General features: G+C 37.6%; 1 protein-coding gene across 1 annotated transcript; it reads right to left on the reverse strand.

Moving 5' to 3' along the window:
- Window positions 1-56: 56 nt before the first annotated feature.
- Window positions 57-23,071, reverse strand: LOC141342431 (uncharacterized). The gene is made up of 12 exons (XM_073846877.1): window positions 22,974-23,071; window positions 22,634-22,682; window positions 19,787-19,817; window positions 18,615-18,695; window positions 17,170-17,309; window positions 16,955-17,080; window positions 16,812-16,857; window positions 7,559-7,633; window positions 7,064-7,458; window positions 6,855-6,959; window positions 1,705-1,795; window positions 57-410 (listed from the first exon to the last, which is right to left on the reverse strand). The coding sequence occupies exons 2-12, from the start codon at window positions 22,679-22,681 to the stop codon at window positions 388-390; spliced, it is 1,161 nt and encodes a 386-aa protein (XP_073702978.1). The 5' UTR covers window position 22,682; window positions 22,974-23,071; the 3' UTR covers window positions 57-387.
- Between the last annotated feature and the right edge of the window lie 445 nt (window positions 23,072-23,516).

The following is a 23,516-nucleotide window of genomic DNA, read 5'->3' on the forward strand; positions in this document are numbered from 1 at the left end:
GGATTTCTGAAAGAATATAGAAACTTTACCCACAAATCATACAAGAGAAACAGGGCTCTGTAAGGAACCAACGAATTTATTGTACACATTATGGCAACAGACCTTTAGAAACAAGCAAGTCACATTGTTTGAGGATTTCACGGACTTCACTTAAAGACGGTTTAATCACTCACTAAAATTGTGTAGCTACAAATCGGTTTCTTTCATCAACAGAAAGGAAAAAAATGAAACATTTAAAATAAGTCTACTCATGTATACACTAAAAACAAAGCAGCCTAAAAGTCAAGAGAAAAAAAAAATTGGTCATGAACAAAGTCAAGAAAGCCATGGCAAAAACGGGCAAAGCAGGTTGCATCCACATCTTGGCTGCATCCATCAGATGAACGTTCAGTTGTAGAATCTTGATGGACCTGTGAAAGTAAAGCAGTCTGAGTAAAAATGAACTTTACGTATTATTTCAACATTCATTTCTGCTTTTTATTCGTTACTAGCCTCTATTTTTGGGTTGAAATGAATACCAGCATTAAAAAAAAAAAGGGCCCCAATGAAAGCATATTTTTGTCTTATTGTGGCTCCCTCCTGGTAGAGGCCGAGTTTGAATAACACAATGGACTCAGCTCTGTTTTGCATAAGCCAAGTCAAAGTTAACCAATTCTGTTCTTATTTTGCCCTGGTTTTGGAGAGTAAGCATAAAAAAAAAAAAACATCTCAACATCTGTCTTGCCCACAGATGTAATAATGTCGATACCAAATGTTCCAGATGGCAGTTAAATATGCGAAGATTCTAAAGCAGGGGTGGGCGGCATAACCAAACTATGAGGATGTGAGCAATTTTATCTGACAGTAAGAGTCATGTTAATGGAAAATTACACACACACACACACACACACACACACACACACACACACACACACACACACACACACACACACACACACGTTTAAATTTTATATAATATACACTACCAGTCAAAAGTTTCTGAACAGTTAGACTTTTTAAAAATGTTTTTACTTATTTTTTTTTAAAGAAGTCTCTTCTGCTCACCAAGCCTGCATTTATTTGGTCCAAAGTACAGCAAAAACAGTAAAATCTTGAAATATTTGTAGTTTTCTATTTGAATATATTTTAAAATGTAATTTATTCCTGTGATCAAAGCACATTTTCAGCATCATTACAATAGTCTTCAGTGTCACATGATCCATCAGAAATCATTCTAATTTTCTGATCTGCAGTTCAAGAAAGATGGGGGGGGGGGGGTTGGGGGTTAATACCTTTATTTAGTAAGGATGCTTTAAATTTATCAAAAGTGATGATAAAGTAAAGACAATTAGTGATGAGGCATTTTTTATTTCACAAAAGATTTCCATTTCAGATAAATGCTGTTCTTCTGAACTTTCTATTTAGAGAAACCTGGAAAAAAAAAAACACTCAGCTGCTAATAATAGCAATAAATGTTTTTTGAAATCAGAATATTAGTACCGATTTCTGAAGGATAATGTGACTGGAGCAATGCTAAAAATTCAGCTTTGAAATCACAGGAATAAATTACATAAATATTCAAATGGAAAAACGTTATTTTAAATAGTAAAAATATTTCACAATTTTAATTTTACTGTTTTTTTGCTGTACTTTGGATCAAATAAATGCTGGCTTGGAGAGCAAAAAAAACAAACAAAAAAAAAAACAAGAGCAAGTGTTTAATACCTGGCATGCCACTGGAGAATCTGTCTTTAGAGTTTTGTGGAAGACATGAAGACGAGAAGTTCATGGAAGGCAGGGGCTTCACACTGGGTACCTGAAAAACAAATTCAAATTAACAACTTAAGCACAGCTGTAAGAAAAATTTATTTGTGACAGATACTGCTAATCTTGTGACAGATGGCTTGAATTTGTTGTACGTTAAATACAGCATGTTCTTTTTCCGCCAAGTTTATTCAGATCTTTTCATCAGGATTATTTATACAGCCTTAGTTTTAGAAGTAACCCAGTGAAACTGGTTTGAGATCACTGAAGCCTTCAATGAAACCTCATTATACTTCAAAAAGGAAATCAAGCATATAGAAGAGTCACCACTTCCTTTGCATAAAACAAATCTGTGACGCATTTCCTTGACTCATTGTTTATACTCATCAACACAAATATACTTGCTTCTCAATGACCAAACTTGAAACTAAAATACAGTTTTGTCCACTAGAGTAACTAAAACTAAATCGTTTTGTCTCTTTTAATGAATCTTATACATAACTAAAGGGTAGTTATCGGATTTATTATACAGCTCTAGATAGATAGATAGATAGATGGCTAGATAGATACACAGAGAGAGATGTTATTTATTTATTGTGTGTAGGTGTGTGTTTAAAATGCAGTCCACATTAAAATGCAATCCACAAAATTAATGGAAAACACAGCATGTGGTCAAAATAAAACTCAATGAGAGAAAAATAAATATTTGATAAGGCCTTAATCTTATATTTGTTATATTTTTTTTTATAAATTGTTAAAGGAACCATATGTAAGAAATTTATGTCAGTTAATCATAAAATGGCCCTGAAATGTCACTAGACATTAAGAAATCATGTTCATTTCAAATACTTATATCACTGACAACAGTGGTCTGGCCAGGATATTGTCATTTAAAAGTGAGAGTTGCAGCCCACAACTGATGTTATTGTTGTCATTTTGTGTTTTGGTCTGAGGCTCCACCCTCCAGCTATCGACCAATAACGAAGTCAGTAGAGTTTCGTGAGACGGGTTGCCAGCTCTGTTACAGCTGCGGCTATACTAACGTGTCGGATTAAACATGTATAACGTTACGAAACGAAAAAGACCTCGTTTTGAAACCGAAATACGTCGTGACAAAGTCCGAAATAAAACAAGGATTGGTATAGGATATGCCTTTGAAAGATGGAGACGGCTGAAAACGGAGAAGAATTTGAAGACAGATGCTTTCGTTGGTAATTTTTTCCTGAACAGGTAAGATTCATCTATGTTTGGCTAACTTTGCTTCAGTACTCAGTGGATTTTCCGCGGTCGGCCGAGCTAAATGCGTTCATAAAAAGCTTTATATCGCACCACCACTAGCAGGGTTGGAAAACAACCTATGTTCCGACTGAAATGTGGTATTACAGTACATCTTTGCGAAATATTTGGCTAATCGCCATCTGTAAATTTTTGCGATACATAATTACTTCGCAAAACATCTCTTGTGAAGCATAAACATAATTAACAGAAGAAAAACAAATTACTGTGTGTCACTTGCTGTTGGAAGCTCCTTATTGCAGCCTACTCCTGCAGCTTAGCTGGCAACCTCGAGTCAGGGGGGAGCGGGAGGGGAAACACCATTCTACAGTATTTTGAATGTGATTGCAGTACCAGTTTTGGCCACAATCCTACATACGGTTCCTTTAAATTGTGTAAGTTTTATAATTTAAATTAGAGACACTTGATTTTTTTTTTTTTTTTTTATACATACAGTACAGACCAAAAGTTTGGACACACCTCATTCATTTGAGGTGTCCAAACGTTGGGTCTGTACTGTAGATATGAATTCAACTGAAAAAACTTGTGAAAAAATATCTTTCAGGTGGTCAAATAGCAAATAGTGGAGCTTTGCAGCCACCTACTGGTAAAAGTTCTTTTTTTTTTTTTTTTACTTTTAAAACTGGATTTTCCAAAAGATGGGAAAAAATCTTACACTAAACCATGTGAAATTATCCATGTTATCCCAATGAATTAAAGTTAGAAATGTGGGTCTTTTATAAAGTGACTTTTACATAAAAGCATTTTTTGTATAAAAACCCATTTAAAAAAAAATAAATAAAAAATAAATATATAAATATATAAATAAAAAAATATCACTAACCAACTGAAAACTGCACAAATGTAGAGTAAAAACTTTAATAAACAGAAAAACATACAGTACGGACCAAAAGTTTGAACACACCTCCTCATTCATTTGAATGAGGTGTGTCCAAACTTTTGGTCTGTACTGTATAACCATTAAAACAGAGCCTAGAAAAAGAGAAAAAACAGAGGAAAAAACAAAACAAAAGCAGAATTTAAAAAAAAAAAAGGGCCCTAATATAAATGACCAGATTTGTGTGGCACACTACACTAAAATTACTGACTATTTTTTTGTGAAAATCCTGAGGTGTGAATCACCCCTGCTGAGATTTTCAAACTTCTTCAGCTCGATTCTCCTCCTGCTTTTGTTGTGCAAACACACCCATTACCTGTGAGGCCTGGCACATTTGCATTTTTTTTACTCAAAGTAACTCATGCTTCGTCCACACGAAGCCGGTGCGTTCCTATCCGATCATTTTTTTTCCTCGTTCTAAAAAAAAAAATCTGTAAACACGAAACCACTGAAAACGGTGTAGTATATATGCCAGACCAGTGTGGGGTGCTGTAATTCTGCCATAGAGATACGCTATACACGGAGAAGAAGACTTTGAGCATGCACATAACCTTGCGCGCTGTATAAGAACTAAGAAGAAGAAGACGAAGATGCGAACATTATCGCTTGTTGCTCATAACAGTTGCATAGAAGCAATAGATTTTGCTGTAATAAAGCTAGTAGGCTTAGTAGCAACACGAACGCAATCATGTAGTCCGCCATTATTGTTGTTGCTGTTACGTGTGACGCAGCCGACACGTGATGTGATGACATCATCGTTTCACAAAATATACGTATTGGCTGTACACACGAAACCGCGAGGGTGTCGTTTTCAGATTTATCCACTTTGGGACCCGGTTTCAAAAAATAGCGGATTCAGTCTCCTAAAACGCCGGATCAGTGTGGATGAAAAATTTATGCGTATACAGCGAAACGCGTCTCCGTGTGAACAGGCCCTCAGATCCAAGGCAGGCCAAACCTCTGTGTGACATGGAAACCTTCAGAAATGCCTGCCGTATCTATACAAAATATCCCACACATTGACTGACCTGCAAATATTAAAGACACACATTCACATTATGTGAAAACAGAATGAAAAGTTGCTAATACAATAACATGAATAAAAAAAACAAAACAAAAAAACTTGCTAACACTTCAGTCTCCAATGTATGTTTGTACACAAATGTCAAAAGATGTGAAGTTATGGCCCATGGTTTTTTGACATGTTCGTACACATACAGAATTATAACACATCACTGAATTATAACACCAAAAGTGAATTTTGTTTTTGTGTGATCGCTCTAGCTTTGCATGTTCTCTCCTCGGCCTGTTCATGTAAAAATAGCAAAAAAAAAAACCCACAACAACCATAAACAACCATTCATTTAAATTCTGTTTGTAAGAGCAATCATGTGTCCCGTTTGTGCCATTGTGGATTGCTGGTCAGAAAGCTTTCTGGTGCCAGTAATCAAAGAGACAATGCCCCGAGATAGATTCATTTCAATTATGCAACACCTTCGATTTGATGACAAGGACACGCGGGCAGAATGGGTGAAGGCAGACAAATTTTCTGAGATCAACGACATCTGGACACGCTTCAACAAGAACTGTGCTGAGAGTTTCACTCCAGGAGAACACATGACCATAGATGAACAACTGTTCCCTACTAAGGTTCATTGTCCATTCACACAGTATATTGCAACCAAGCCAGACAAATTAGGGATCAAGTTCTGGATGGCCATGGATTTGGAGACCAAATATGTTTGCAAGGCATCTCATTACTTGGGAAAAGACCCCAGTCGTCAGAAGGGAGAGAGGCTGGCAGAGAACATGGTCATGAATCTGATGGAGCCATTTTTGGATAATTGCAGAAATGTCACGACGGACAATTTCTTTACTTCACTGTCACTGTCGCACAGACTGCTGCAGCGCAAAACAACGCTACTGGGCACGGAGAATAAAGTCCGACGTGAACTTCCTCAACTTGCAAAAGACACCGCACAGCGAGAGGTATTCTCCACTTCAGTGCTTAGAAGTGGCAGTGTTTCCTTGACAATTTATGCCCCTAAAAAAAAGACTGTGTCTGTTCTAAGTTCCATGCACCAAAAAGTGTCGATCGGTGATGGCAGAAAGAGGAAACCCAACACGATAACAGACTATAACCACATGAAAGTATGTGAATTTGAAGCGCTGGCTTAAAATTATACACAATGTTTTCTGATGTGTACTATTCAGACCTATAGAAAAAAGCACACATACTCATTACCATCTCTCTCTCACTTTTACAGTGTGGTGTAGATGTGTTGGACCAAATGGCACGGGTGTATTCTGTAAGAGCAGCAACACGCAGGTGGCCAGTAGCGTTTTTTTTTTTTTTTTACAATATGCTGGACCTGGCGGTGGTGAATGCCTACATTTTGTACAAGGCATGTACAGGGTGGACAGGCAAAAGAAGATTGTTTCAGTCAAAAATTCACCTGTGCCAAATGCAGTGACAATGGACACTGGGTTTGGAAACGCTGTAAAGTTTGAAACACTTTAAAATAAAACAGACTTGTGTATCCATATATTGTGAATGTGTGTCTTTTGTATAAATACGTCAGGCATTTCTGAAGGTTTGTCACACACATAGGTTTGGCCTGCCTTGGATCTGAGTTACTCCGAGTAAAAAAATGCAAATGTACCAGGCCTCACAGGTAATGGGTGTGTTTGCACAACAAAAGCAGGAGGACAAAGGCCTGTGGAAATCTCAACAGGGTGCTTGTAGGTGTTAGGTCCAGGGAATTTACGCAAATTTGCGCAGGTTTAGTAAATCTAGTATTAAGAATTGTTGCATTTAAAATTCCAATTTAATTACTGAATTTGATTTGAACTAGAAAAAATGATTATAATAATATGAATATGATAAATGACAATGAAATTGCTAGAATTAATGTAGGGTATAAATGAGAGCCTTTACCGATGAAATACTTCTCAGGCGATACTCCATCAGAACATCTGTGAGCTTCTGTGTGACCTTCAAGACAATCTGAGCATCGTCCTCATTTTCAATTCGGAAAGAGTCCTAATAATAAACCAAAAACACAAATTTTAATAACTCCAACTGGTTAACAACATAAACGCATGAAGTGCTTCAACAAGCATTGTATATTCAAAAGAGAATAGTACCAGATATTTGAGCAGTGTTGCAGGGAGGCTATTGTTCTCTGGGCCTTTAGGACCATGTCCCATCATTCTGTCGCCGCTGCTGTTCACAGGCATGTCATTAGGAAAAGGTCTGCCCCTGCCATCATTGCGCTGACCAGGCCCAAAACCATCTGAGCCCATGCGCATGGGTCCATTGTCAGGGAAATGCTGCATGTCGTCTGTTTCCATCATCCCCCTGTCTGGTCCAGGCATGCCGTTACCAAAACGACCTGGGCTGGTGAAGTCTCCCATATCAGAAAAGCCTCTCCTCATGGGTGGTTCATCCATACCCCCACGCATACCAGGAGGGAAATCGGGCATCATGCCACCACGGGGTGGGAAATCCCCCATGTACATGGGACCTCCATATGGACCATCTGAGGATGTAAGGAAACAAGTCAAGCAACTACACTATTTATTTCAAATCACAGTTCGATAATACATTTCTATTAACACAAACATTGGTTAGACACCAACCTGATTTTAACCCTCTAGGAGATGGTCCAAGAATACCAGCAGCTCCTCCAAATGCTGGATTGGGTTGGGCAGACTCTAAGAAAAACAATCATCAAGTTAGACATTTTTTACATTTAACTAGTCAACTTAATTTGACTAGATGGTTAATAAAAAAATCCTGAGTGAAGCACACATGAAGTTGAAGTGCTCAACATGGTGTAAATGTAAAACAATAGACTGAGTAAATCTAACATTTGCATAAAATAAGGCAAATTGTAAAATTACGTTCTATTATTCATATTTACTCCATATTTCCACTGCAGTATTTATTTGATGTTATGAATTGCTGAAGTTTAAGTGTGAGGTCTGCTTCTGCCTGAATATGAGAGGATGTCTCGCTTGCTTGGGAAAAACAGAATATCATGGGAATTTTTGGAAGAAACTACATGAATGAAACATATCAAGTGTTTATCATGCTTTCTTAACCATATGGCAATATTAAAGATTCTGCTTTAAAAACAGACCAAAAGTGTATAAGAGCAAAGAATGCTTACTTATTTTTGTTTCTACAACTAAATATTGTGCAAACTTGTTTTTAACATATATGTTCAGAAATAAGTAAATTTGCCAGTTTAGCAGGTCATGAGGCTTCCTATTGCTTAATTATGATTTTATTTTGAGTGCATGCCTGGTTCAGCACAACGGAAACTAGAGTTAAGTGATGCTAAAAGGGAAGTGATACTGGGGCTTTGCAAGAGGGCATCAGAACAGAACAGATCTTCCTAAATTAGACAATGAGCAAAAACCTGAGTAGATGCAAACAAGAAAATGCTTCTTGTGATGTTTATTTTGTTATTACAAATTAAATTCCTCATTTGAACACCGACTTGCTCCTTGACAATTAGTCCTCAATGGACACAAAGATCCAAAAGACTGGTTAATAATTCACATTTTTATTTGTCAAATGTGTGTGATTTTGAAGTATTGTTTAAAACCAACGTTTGGCTAGTAATTCTAGAAATTTTGTTTATGTTTATGATCAAGTCGCTGGGTGGGTACAGATGCTCGCAAAATCTCTGATATGTGCAGATGGTTTGAGACAAGCTTGAAACTATGAGGTGCTTACAGGAACTGGAAGGTCAAGGATACTACACAGCCCTGGAATGCAGATAAAGAGAAATGGGAACAAATACCAGCTGGAGCCAGTTTGCTTTTCCATTTAGTAGTCTAGCAAAGTATCTGCAGGATTTTTAAGTTTAAATTAAAGACCTTAAGACCTTTAAGACCAAATAATGCACACATAAAATTAACATATGCACAAATAAATGCAATAATGCAATTTTTCTAGTTGATCCAGTTCACATTAGGGCTGCACAATACATTTCAGCATCAACCTCAAAATTGCATTTTTTGTGTTTGATTCAAGCGGAAAAAAAAAATATATAAATACTTGCATGGTTCTATATTTGGCTGATATAAAGTGATTCTGATTCTGATGAAAGGGTTCTTTGAAAAAATAAATATATACATTTTTTAAAGCACAGGATGTTGCTTCACATTTTTGACATGCAGTCTCTTCATGCACATGGTCGAATGAGCGAGGAACAGGAGAAAAGCACTGGAGATTCGGTCGCAATAAGAAATGCATCGTCAGAAAAGACTGCACTAGAAAGGGGTAAACTGTGTGTGCAGGATGCGGAAGAATAAAATACTGAGGACTCCCACAGAATAGAAATATCTAAAAAATAAAATAACTAAAAAACATTTAAATTGTTATTCATATATTGCACAAAAACAACAACTACTAATATAAAAATTAATAATGCACAAGCATAGGCAGAGATTGTAATTTATAATATACGTTTAAAGCGTTTAAACATTTGTCTGGAACGCAATGACCAATCAAAGGTTATTAATTTAGAATCCTCTCACTGCTCAGAAGTTCGTGCAGTGCTGAAAGTTGCATGCTCAGGAATCCTCATTATTTATAACAAACGAAGTGTAGACACTGTGAAAGATTCATTGTACGTTCATTGTGTTCTAACAGAGCTTTATGAGATCACGATGAGCTGAGATATAGTGATAATAAAGGGAGTGCTGTTTGCTCGCATTCTGCCAGGCCAAAGCTTTAACAGTCTACGCTTGCTTTTGTTACAAATAACAGTGGTTTGTAAATTATGCTTAGTAGAGATGCTCCGATCAGCATTTTTGGGGCCGATCACCGATCACCAAGATCATGACCTGCCGATTGCCGATCACTGCCGATCACAGAAAGTGAAAGTTGTGACGTATTGTCAAGTATGGTGACCCATACTCGAAATTGGCCCTCTGCATTTAACCCATCCAAGTGCGCACACACACAGCAGTGAGAAGTGAAACAAACAAACACACACACACACACACACACACACACACACACACACACACACACACACACACACACACACACACACACACACACACACACACACACAGGGTACATAGATAAACTGGTTATAACTGGAGTGTTTTTTAAAGTGCTCCTCGCACTAGACTACACTAGTCAATGAAGTTCTTTAAAGGGATAGTTCGCCCATTTAAGACATGAAGTTGTATGCAATCCTTACCAACACTATAGTGTATACACACTGACCCACTCTGTGGTCCCCACCCTGGTCAGAGTTCTGGCCGCTGGAAGTTTTTCAAGAAAGTAGTCACGGTTAGTTTCTGGGGCCTCAAAACTGTGCGTTTTTACATGAAAAAAATATATGCGTTTCAAAGCTTGATTAATTTACATCACAAAAAACACTCCAGACAAAAATCATACCTCAGTTTTAATCGGCACTATTTTCTTCCCATTTCTATCAATCCGCGCTGCTGTCAACGTCAACAGTTCGCACGTTCCGATCAGCTGTTCCATAGTGTTTACACACTCGAAAGACAACGACGTAAAAAGCAGAAAATCAACAATGGTGCGAACTTGTAAATTCCCAGGTTGTGACCACAAGAATGTGCCGGGATCACCGTTCAGATTCCATCGTTTTCCTGTTTCGGATATAGCTATGAGACAGCTTTGGCTGGTTGCCATGGGCTACTCTGCGGGACCTAAAATATCCAGTATCAAGGATTTTCGTGTGTGCAGTGCTCACTTCAGCGAAGACAATTACATCCCCAACCAAGGAGTAAAAAGCAAAAAACGGATTTTAAAGAGTTCTGCTGTACCAGTACCACAGGTAAGCTCTATTTACTAACTTTATGTCGCATACGACAGGTTTATTTTGAAGCTAACGTCAGCTTTTAGGCTACACTGAGTACACTTAGAGTACACCCTCAGTATATGCTAACCGGGGCAATGATAGCATCGACAACAATCGACTGTCTTTGTGGTGAGAAAATCGGCAAATGTCTTTACTAATTAATTGAATTGAATCTATATAACACAATGGTGCTTCGCTATATTTGTTATTGTCTGTAACTATGCGGAACGTTTGTCGGTATGATCGTGTTTATAAGCGTGCTTGAAGTCACATATAAGTAGGTCTAAACCAGGTATCTCCAACTCCGGTCCTCGTGAGCTACATTCCTGCAGCTCGATGTTTCCCTATGACAGGACACCTTTCTCAAATGAGACATTTGAGTTTTTTTAAATGAGTTTCGTAGTCAGACATGTTGTCAGCGAGTCGCGCTATCAACAGCTGATCGGAACGTGCGAACTGTTGAAGTTGACAGCAGCGCGGATTGATAGAAATGGAAAGAAAATAGTGCTGATTAAAACTAAGGTATGATTTTTGTCAGGAGTGTTTTTTGTGATGTAAATTAATCAAGCTTTGAAACGCATATATTTTTTTCACGTAAAAACGCACAGTTTTGAGGCCCCGGAAACTAACCGTGACTACTTTCTTGAAAAACTTCCAGCGGCCAGAACTCCGACCAGGGAGGTGACCACAGAGTGGGTCAGTGTGTATACACTATAGTGCTGGTAAGGATTGCATACAACCTCATGTCTTAAATGGGCGAACTATCCCTTTAATGTAAATGTTCTTTGCTTGTTATTTGTAGCTGCTTTTTAAGATGATGTAAGGATTATATTATCCGGCATTGCACAGTCATTAGGATAAAGGTAGTAAAATGTGGTTTAGGCTGAATTAAATACGATATATCAGAATCCGTCTGTATATAGGAAACATAAACGTTCACCTCAGTAATATCTATATGCGTTCATTAGAATTACGATGCGATAAAATGGCGCTAAAACATACGCACGTGAATTACATGCGCACCGTTTCTATTCTATATGAACTGAACTACAACATGAACTGATGACAACAATCAGACATACAGCGGTAACTAGGGCTGAACGATATGGACAAAATTTCATATCTCGATTTTCATGCCAGATATCTCGATATCGATACGATACGATATGACTACGGGTTCGGTGAAAACCAAGCATTTCTCAGAAAAAAAAAAAACATTAAAATACAAAAAAATTTGGAAAGTGTAGTTTTATTTTTAAGAACTCACTGCCAGTCATCAACATTAACATAAATTACCAAAAAAATAACCCGCATTTGGACGTCGACTTGTACGGCATAACGCTACTGAACGCGTCAGCAATCAAACTTTGCTTTGGCTTATTTTGGGATGACTGAGAAGTCCCCAGTGTTTCTCTCATTGTCGTGCACTCTTCATGCAGCACCCGATGGTGTTGTTTCAGGTGGTGAAACATGTTTGTTGTGCTACCTTGCTTACGCTTGTTTCACACATACTCCGTATACAGTGTGTATGCAGTCCGTGTGCGTTACGTATGCGGTGCAGAAGCAGCACGGACTGGTTTTGCTTTCACACAGGACGCGTTTGCAGTCCGTTCCTGATCCGCGGCTGTTTACCACAAACACACCATTTATCCGTTATTTTGATTTAAAATACAAACGTGCTTTTTCAGCATTGGGATCCTCTTTTATTGCAGTACAGTAATACAATCGTTCATAGACATATTCACGTTTAAACTCAATAAGTTAAACGTATTATTCAATGCACTTGACTTCTAGATTTATATATTAAGTTGCTAAAGCAAGTTGCAACACATTTAGACAGCATAGGTATAGCTTCCTTTTCTTATTAAAATTGGGCTATCACAAATATTTTAAATTAAAACTTATCACAGACAGAAACAGTCGGCTTTCGTGCCTTTCGCATTAAATCGTTATTAAAAACAATCTCTTAAAGAACTTTTCTACCTGGACAAATGCATTATGTTGCCTTGTTTATTTAAAAGTGCACTTTTCCTAGTTTTAAACCTAGCCAAAAAGCCACGTGTTGACTGTAAAACACAGTAGACTTCATTTATATGCATTTATGGTATAATCACCACATTTCCGTGTCAATCCATATTCATTTTTACAGCTAACAATGCGCTGTCACTTTAATCCACTGCTGCAAACGCACCGCTTCTGGGACGTACTGCCGGACAGCAAACGCGTGCAGTGTGAACGCTCTAATCCGTTAACATGGGTGCGGAAAAAAATACGCAACGCATATGCACTGCAGACGGAGTATGTGTGAAACAGGCGTTAGTCGCAATTTTTGTTAAGCACGACCTGCACAACACGTCATATTTATGATTTATGTTTTGGCACAAAGTCAGATTCTGCACTACCACCGGCCGCATTATCTCCCGCACTCATTTTCTTTCTTTTTAATTTCTCCGCTGTCTCTGTAGTGTGTGCGCGCTGTCTTTAGCGGTGCATTCAAGGGCACTCGTAAAACTGATGTTCGTTGTGTGACTGCCAGAGTTGTATGCAGGGCGGGGCGAGCGCGGAGAGGGGAAATCTATATCGTCTATATCGTTGCTTTTTTCGATAGTAATATCTTGAAAGTTCATATCTAGATATAGATACGATAACGATATATCGTTCAGCCCTAGCGGTAACATTATTGCAATATGACGGGTTTAGAAAGAAACATGCATTTACATTCAAGCACATTTACCACTCACTGACGAAAGCAGAGAATGAAACCGAAAGTATACTTCTCCGCCAAAACTACAGTCAGCGCTCTGTACACACACAACTTAGTCACATGCCCATTAACAAGACCACCCTTACAAAACGAATAAGGAATTTAGTACTCATGTTGCCACTGGTAAGCTCCGTTCTGCTGTTGTTTACCTGTGCGCTGTGCATGCACGTGTGAAAAAGTCGCGCGAGTAATTTGGGTCAAGTGATCGGCTTTTTTGATCGGCACTTTTGGGGTTCGCCGATCAAGCTATTTTTAGTCAATATCGGCCGATCATGATCGGTGGCCGATCAATCGGAGCATCACTAATGCTTAGCCTAAATAACAAATATTTTATTGGAAGCGTTTATGCTGGGATTTTGTGGAACTAACGAGGTGACTAGACTGTACTTCATTCACAAATGAGTTCTCTTATTTTAGGGTACGAAGCAACATTCCTTATTAATATTATAACATTAAATCCTTGATTTGCCTGAATTGATAGTGAATAGGGTGAGTCAAATAGTGTATTAACCCAAAAATTATTTATCAGGGTTTTAAATTTTACTTTATTATTTTTTACAAATATACCTACAATATAGTAGAATTGATAATTATGTAATCTTTAAGCTATTCAAGACATCTGATGAACATTCCTGTATTTTTACATATTACCATATATAAATCGCAGGAAAGAAAAAAAAAAAAAAGATAAATTGCAATGTCAGTTTTTTCCAATATTGTGCAGCCCTAGTTCACATTTACAACTGTGTTTACAGCATAAAAACATGGGTTGATTTCACATTGGTTTGAACAAAAACAGCAGACAGGCTATTGAAAATGCAAATTCATTCTTATTCTGCCACTTTTGAAATGGCAAAAATACAGTGTTTTTTCTGGTAAGGGCAGTACACAAAGCAGCACAGCACCTGACCTTGAAACATGCAACGCTCAAGTTCATTTAAATCAAGTCATGGGTTTCCGAAGATTAGTCGTCACGTTTTTTTCCCAAGTTAAAGGATTGGTTCACTTCCAGAATAAAAATTCCCTGATAATTTAAAATGCTTGTCTTGCACCATCATGACAAAAGGTCCCGTGTGACATAGATGGAAGCACCGACCCAGTGTTTATGAAACAAATGTGCAAAGAAAGTCAATGTGAGTAGGGCTGGAGGATTTTATTGATTCTGCGATATAAATCGATATTTTTTTTCCAAAGAAAGTATCGATTTTTTAGCCGCGAGTATCGATACATACGTCCCATTCTAATCCCCCGTGTTGTTTACCCCTGTTCGCGTTGCAGGAAGAGCGATTTGGTCAGCCAGCCGCTAGTGTTGCTGTAGAGCAAGTTACCCGTACTAACTTTACACAGACGCAGACGTCTACCTCTTTCTGTTTACCAAGTCAGAGCGAGGATATTCAGAGAATGGCGGCGAATATAAATCCAGCACCTGCCTGCTTAAAGGGATCCCTTTATATATAATTTGATGTTTATTTGCTTACCCCCAGGGCATCCAAGATGTAGGTGACTTTGTTTTCTCAGCAGAACACAAACGAAGATTTTTAACAAAAACCGGTGAAGTCAAATAATGGCAGTCAATGGTTACCAAATCTTTAGAGGAAAGAGAAACACACACAGACAAATCCAAATTACACCCTGCGGCTCGTGACGATACACTGATGTCCTAAGACACGAAACGATCGTTTTTTGTGAGAAACTGAACAGTATTTGTATCATTTTTTACCTTTGACACACAGCCACGTCCATCTGTCCTGAGCACGAGTTTAGCTTTCGGATCGTTACATGTGAACGCGCTCTAAAGTAGAATACGCAAACACCGGAAGCGATCTGTCGCGTGTATACAACACTCGTTTACACAGTGCACACAGACTGTGGGTATAGCCGCTATTCAAAATGGTAATTACTTGCGCTTATCCTGATTGTTCAAACCAAATTTAAAGCTAAAAGATTACATCTGCTTGCGCAAACTCATGCGGGACTTTTAACCGATTTCCCCTTACTGCGTTTGCGTATACTACGTCAGAAGCGCGTTCACATATGACGAGCCGCATTCAAAGCTCGTGCTCAGGACAGATGGACGTGGCTGTGTATTAAAGGTAAAAAATGATATAAATACTGTTCAGTTTCTCACAAAAACCGATCGTTTCGTGTCTTAGGACATCAATGTATCGTCACGAGCCGCAGGGTGTAATTTGGATTTGTCTGTGCATGTTTTTGCTTACTTTTAAAGGTTTGGTGCCCATCCACCAGTATTATTGGCAGACTGGCAGACTGCACTGGTTTTTGTTAAAAATCTTCGTTTGTGTTCTGCTGAGGAAACGAAGTCACCTACATCTTGGATGCCCTGGGGGTAAGCATATAAACATCAAATTTTCATTTTTGGGTGAACTATCCCTTTAATTGCAAATTGCAATGTTGCATTTTATTTACTTTTCAAAGGCTTGTAAGCTACAGTTTGCACGTTTCAATAAATGGAACAAATTTTCTCAACACATCTTTGATTAATTTTGTCCAGCATTTATTTTGCAAGCTGTCTGATGTTTTTTGAGTTTATTTCAATTAAATCAATCCAAGTAAATGAAACACAAGATGTCACCAAAATCACTCTGTCTCTTTTAAATCTATCAGAAAATGATGTAAGTGTATCGAATTATATAGAAAAGTATCGAATTATATCGAACCGTATCGTTGGCAAAATATCGTGATATATATCGTATCGTGAGCTGAATATCGTGCATCGCATCGTATCGTGAGATTAGTGTATCGCTACAGCCCTAAATGTGAGATGATTTTAAAGTTCGACGAGAAAATAAGGAGTTTTTTGCCCTACCCCACCTATTCGAACTGAAGTACAAAGACCACACGTGACCTTCCCAACATGATTATGTAATGTGTAAAGTCATAGACACGCATCACAGACCTAGCTCATAATTAGCATATGTGGTTAAAAGTATATAAATTTGTATTTTTATTAGAAAATGACAGATAGATAAGACACTTATTACTCGTCTGGGATCATGTTGAGCCCTTTGAAGCTGCAATTAGGAAGTTCAAACCGGCACCACAGCAGTCAACTATACAGAGAAAAATTCTCTTGAAGAACCCCAATTTTTTATTCATGAACATCTTGGATGAAATAGGGGGTGAGTAAATCGGGAAATTTTTCTAAAAGTTTAATCCTTTAAGACCTCCTGCAACCATAATTAAGACTTTCTTCTACCATTAAAACTACAAAGGTGGGAATTTGATGGTGTATGACAGAAGACAACTGACTTACTCATGCTCTGAAAGGCCACAATCTCAAATGGCTCCTTTAGTATAGTCTGAGAAAAAAAAAAAAGAAAAGACAAGAACATGTAATTAAAAAGTACTAATGTGAGACTTAAAATCTTTAGAGCACATCAGCATTTAATTTTTCACCTTAATTTGACCTCTTCCTTCAGTTTTTTCCACTTCAGCAGCAGCAGCTTTAATGGCTTTCCTGATGGCCGGATCTTTAAGTGCAGCCTCTTCCTCATGGGGAACCTTGTCTTTGTGGTTCTGCTTCTGTATTCCAAAAAACAAAAGACAACATAACTAGGCAGTTGCGTACTGTATCAGAAGAGTGAAAAAAATAATAATTGTAAAGATCATACCATGTATCTGAAGCCATGCTTCCAGCCGGTGATGTGAGCAGCCATTTCATACTGCAGCCGCTGAACTTTACACAGTTTACACTGGTAATGGGGAGGAACTGACTTAGATGGGCTTCGATACTCCCATATGTACTGCAGGCCTATGAATACAAAGCACATATGTATTTAAACATGAGATCAGTCACTCATTTAACATTAATCACAGTTTATCGTTCCAAACCTGTTCATCTTCGGAACACAAATTAAGACATTTTTGATCAAATTTGAGAGCTTTCTGACCCTGCATAGACAGCATCGCAACTGACAAGTGCCCAGAAAGGTAGCAAGGACAAAGACAAAATAGTGCATGTGACATCAGTGGTTCAATCCTTAATTTTATGAAGCTACAAGAATACTTTGTGTGTGCAAAGAAAACAACCAAAAACAAGACTTTATTCAATTTCAACAATGTCAGCCTTTGACTGTCAGTCTTTGTTCTGCTTATAAACAAGGTTCTACTTCAGAATGTGGACACCTGCGTCAGCAGAAATTGTTGAATAAAGTTATTTTTCTTTGTGCTATAGTGGTTTTCTATATTTGTTTCTATCACAATAAGTATTTTTGTGGTTTCCCCCTTCCTATTTTGAAGAACCACTCTTGAGTCTCCGGTTCTGATACAAATAGATAGACTTTATTGCAAAAACAGATCAAGCCAAGTTTTCGATAGAGAATGATTTCTGCCTGGTTGGGGAAAGGCCTTAACAGGAGTCCCCTCATGCACACATCAAACTGAGTTATTAGGAGGTCCTTGGAATTACCATAATAATTTGAAACAGATGTTCTTTCACCATGGCCTCGCTAGTGGGCCCCTAACAATAACAAGAGATGTGCTTTTAGTTTCTGCTTTAGACAGTTAAATGTAGAATAGAACTATAATGGTATAATAATTTGTACAAGATTCATTTATATTTTGTTTAATAAAATCTACCTCTTTGCTTAATGGAGGTCTTATTTTCATAGCCTCATAACATTAAGGTTGAAGCACTGATGTCACATGGACTATTTTAATGATGTCTTTACTACCTTTTTAGGCCTTGAACATGGTAGTTATGTTGCATTCTATGCAGGGTCAGAAAGCTTCTGGATTTCGTAAATATCTTAATTTGTGCTCTGAAGATGAACAAATGTCTTACAGGTTTGGAACGACATGAGGGTGACTAATTAATGACAATTTTCATTTTGAGTGAACCAGCCCTTTGAAAACAATTAAAAATTAAAACATAGTGATCATTAGTATTCGTCTAAACATTTATTTTGGACATTTATGAACTCTGTTTATTAGTTAAAGTCATGTTTAATTTATTTAATAAGCAATAGGGTCTAATAAAAAAAGTGATGCCTTTACCAATAAGCTTATTAACTTCAACGTATATTATGGTATAACAGAAATATTCATTGTTACTCACCAATAACAGCTTCTGTGACTGATTTGAGTCGTTTATTCAGACAGGGTATAGTCTGGATGGATCCATTCTTGGAAGTGAAGACTGATGAAACACACATCAATCAGTAAAATCAAAAAGGCAAGAGGACAAGCATTGTGAACCTGGAGTTACAAGCAAACAAGACAGTGTTCCCACTCTACTGAAACAGTACCAAGTGGTTACTGTATCCCAAAAACAATACTAGCTGAGTGCTTAAAGCACCCATTCATTAGTTACTCCCAGGCCTACATATAGGCAACAGTCACACTTGATGGAAAATTGTGGTCAGACAAGTGAGCCACAACTCTCTGCGCTTAAACGCTGAACAACATATACAAACTCAACAGATTTGAACGAAGACTTCGAAAAAGCTGCCGTGGCGCCTGCTGTTTTTCTGTCCACAACCCTAGTACGACGACAAAAGCACACCGGTTGAGACGTCAGCTGATCACACTGCAGCAGTGTAACTGTTCTAATTGAGTTCAAGCCTAAAGGCGCTGAAAACACAGGCCTGGTTTCGCAGACTGGGCTTAGACTAAGCCAGGATTAGGCCATAGTTTAATTAGGACAAGTAATTTTTATAGAAGTGCCTTAGAAAAAAAAAAACATCACTTGTGTGCATCTTGAGACAAAACAAAGGCGCTGATATATCAGATTTCAGATGAAACAGCGAAGATTTAAATTTTAGTCTTGAGACTAGGCTTAAGCCTTGTCTATGAAACCAGGGAATAATGTATTTCATGTTAACTATCCTTAGGCAGCTTAATGCATGCCCTGCGCAAGTCGCCACAATCAATACGGATAAAATACCCTAGACGGGCATAAAGGGATTAAAGGTGGGATACCCAACCTCCGAGTGTATATGGATCTTGACCTGACCTTAAAGCACATGGCGAGAGCAGGTCTCAATTTTTCTAATGTTGCTCGAAAGAGCTCAATGTTGATGTTTCTAATGTTGTTCAGCACACCGCAGTTCAAATAGTGCAAAGCATTGGTTTGAAAAAGGTGCTAGTCTGAGAGCTGTGCTTGTGTTTTGTGTTCAGGGTTGAAGCTCCAGAGCTCTGAAACCCCCAGAAGTGGCACATGGCAATAACATTACCAAGGCCAGGCACAGCCAAAGGGCAGAACTGAAGGGTTCTGATGGCGGCACTTACCTATGTCACCACTGAAGAGCTGCTGCTTTTTCTGTCACAGACGACAAATAAAATCGTTGGTGGGGGAGAGAAATAGAGAGGAATTAGAGAGATATAACAGCACCGGAAGTGAAGAGCAGAGCCTGCTCTCCTCCTCCACCGCTTGAATTCTCCTCTCCACTCCAAAAGCAGAGGGTGAAAGTCCTTGGACGGGAAGACACAAAGTGTCTCTTTGCCAGACACTCTCATGTTAGAAGAACAATCTGGCTTTATTAATCTCCCCAAGAATGGAGTTATATCACAAGAAAACATATGGGATGATGAGAGTAACATGTTCTGCAAGTGACATTCTGTTTTTAAACAAAACTTTTTAGTGCTTGTCTGTCTTTTACAGGACAAACATGGCACTTTGTCAGGTCAATGACAGATCATGGATATAGACTACTTTTCAAATGTTTGGGGTCAGTAAATTAATACATTTCTGGGGGTCTTTTATGCTCAATAAGGCTACATTTTTTCATCAAAAATACAGTATAAACTGTAATATTGTGTACCATCATTCTAATGTTGATTTGCTCAAGAAACCAACAAATATTTTCTCAGGATTCTCTGATAAATAAAAAGTTCATAACAACAGTGTTTATTCGAAGCAGTCTTTACTGCCAATTTTTATGAATTTATTGCATTCTTGCTGAATAAAAAACAAACAAACATTTCTCTCTCTCTTAAAAAATAAAACCCCATAAATATGCTGATTAAAAATACACGTTACTGACCCCAAACTTTTGAATGTTAGTGCACATTTAAGCCACCTCAGAAAATAACATACAGTAAAGGTCATAAGTTTACATACACCTTGCGGAATCTGCAAAATGTTAATTATTTTACCAAAATAAGAGAGATGATCTGAATAAGATATTTCACATCATACATCATTCAGGTAACAACACAGTGAGAATCAAGTGTATGTAAACTTTTGAATATGGTCATTTTTCTGTCACTATTATTTGTGGACTATATGTAAACATCTTTTATGTGAAATTTCTTAGTCAGGTTTGTATTAAATAAAAAAAAAACAAAAAAAAAAAACATGCATTTTGTATGATCTCTCTTATTTTGGTAAAATAATTAAAGGGGCTATATGCAATTTTTCCCCCAAAATAAACGTAACAATAGCTTTTTATTTGACCATTTATGACTCAAACATCTCCTGATGAGCATACTGACACCTTGTCAGCTCACAGTGGGTGCACCTATAAGCCTGTATCCTATTTTTCCTATTTTCTGTCGGGTCGGATTTTTCGCGCGCTGTCTGCGGATGTGACGTCAAGCGCGTTCATGTTAAACGTTTCAGATCACTCTGCCACCACCGCTAGTCAGCAATTAGCCTACACTCGCAAGCAGTGCAATGGATTGTGCGAATACACACAAGAGACCCAGGACAACTGACACCAACAGTAACTCCACAGAAGACTAAAAAAGTTAAACCCCTGACAAGAGCCCAAAAAAAGATCGAAAATTGAGAGCGACCGGCGCCGAGCAAGGACTAGAGTGAACATCGGCTTCGCATTTGAGCCTTGGAGGGAGCTCAGATCTGTGTCATTTTGTGACACGTTATCTTCATTTTATGTTACGATTTATAAAACAGTCACACTATTCTAAACAAACACTGAAATATACAAACACTATTACTATATAACTCCGAAGCACTACTGTGCATTTTGTTGTGTCATATATAGCAAACAAGCTTAGTTGCTCAAACAATGTATGTTTTTGACTGTTCTTACCTCTGTAAACATAATGTTGACTTCTTTGCAGTGGATGACTTGTGAAGTGTGCACGTACGAGCGCGCACTGCGAGAGCGAGCAGAAAGGAAGAGTAGTTCCGTTTTTTGGCCACAGGTGTAAGTCGCGAGTTTAAATTTCAGAAAATTGCATATAGCACCTTTAACATTTTGAAGATTCTGCAAGGTCTATGTAAACTTATGACCTCAACTGTGAGTCTTCTATACAAGGTCTGCAATGAATATATGATACTCTCATTGTTATGTAATAATTTTGGTTTCAGTTCCCACATCTTGCAAATACTACTCTTAACCCTGATATCAGGGGCAGAGATTAATACCAATTTAGTATTAATCTTAGAGACTAACTATTTGAGGCATGAGAAATAATTTCAGTCAGCAAAACATGAGGATTCCTGCACCTCTCCAACACTATGCCAAATACAGTTGGTCACAGCGTGTTTGCTGGCTTTATATAAATGAAAAAGCTATAGAACTATGCATAACTAACATTATGCAAAAAAAAAGGGGGGGGGGGGTCCTCCGAATAAAAATTGTACCCCATCGAACAGACAGTTTGCAGCACTCTGTCAAACTGAGCTTCAAGATATACAAACATGTGGGTCAGTTACAAACAGGTAGACAATTACAAACAGGTACAATTTATCTAAATTAATTTTACCAGCAAATATATAAATATATAATATATAAAGTTATATTTTATTAAATAAAAGTACATGTTTTTTATTAAATAAATAAGCAAAATAAAACATTTTAATAAAATAAAAAGCTTTCATTTTAATTTAAAAATTACCAGGTCAGAAAAATACATGCATGGATGAATCGTTTGCAATGAGATCGAATAACATGCATTTGGAAATCTGATAGGGTAAATTTTCATTTCATGCTTGTTTAATCACAAATTGTTGTTTTTAAACGACACCAATTAACTGAAGGACATTTTCATGGACCACCAACGGTGACTGACCGCTGTTTTATAACTATTGCAGGTCTGCAAATGGGTAACGTTATGGATAAAGCTGATGGAGTGGCTCTGAAATGATGTGGTGCTTTTAGGGCTCACCTTCCCACCGGCCCTGCCCTTCTTATTAGGATTTGGATAAGCTTCCATGCTGTAAAAGACAAACACACATTACATTATTTTGATTAATGCTGAAATCAAAAATGTATTTCAATGGAGGGTTATAGTAACTCGTTTGTAACTAACATGCACAGTTTAGGCTGTAAGAGAAAGTAAATGATGGCGACAGTGACTCATTACAAAAATCGTGCGCGTTCACGCTGCATCATACGCAGATACATTTAAACTCGATATAACATAAAGTGCGGTCTTTCTATCCAAAACAAGGCATCTATTTAAAGCATTGTTGAAATATTTACCTGTTTACGGGTGTTTTACTAACCTTGTGTTGAACAAAGGCTTGTTTGGTTTTGAAAGCAGAAACACGACAAGTAACAGGGCCGAAATAATACAACCAAGACCCCAGACCGCTTCCCGCCTATTTCCAAACTAAAAGCCCTAGGTATAATTACGAACGTATGGGAATTCATTTATTTTAGTGATTTACTCATACAGTAAATGATATTCCATCATTACTGTCATTGATATCGTCTACTAATACATAAATATGTTTTAAATATGTAATAAATTAATAGAGTTTATTAAAACTGCTGGGACATATAAGTGAAGAAAGAGAACTGGACTGGAAGCACAAGGAACACCTTTATTTTGAAGCGAGCTTTATTCGACTCCCGATAAATACTCCTGTCCTGTACTATCCTCATTTGTAATTTCATTTTGTTGCATCTATATAGATATTTACATTAAAATAACACATATTATAAGTGCGTCGATATCTGTATTTATAAAGCAAGCAATAGAATAAAAAGTTGCTGTTTCAAATTTAATCAGGCATCTGTTTAGCCGGACTTATTTCTCAACAGAG

Source organism: Garra rufa, chromosome 9 (assembly GCF_049309525.1).
Source record: "Garra rufa chromosome 9, GarRuf1.0, whole genome shotgun sequence".
In the NCBI taxonomy this organism is placed as follows: Eukaryota; Metazoa; Chordata; class Actinopteri; order Cypriniformes; family Cyprinidae; genus Garra; species Garra rufa.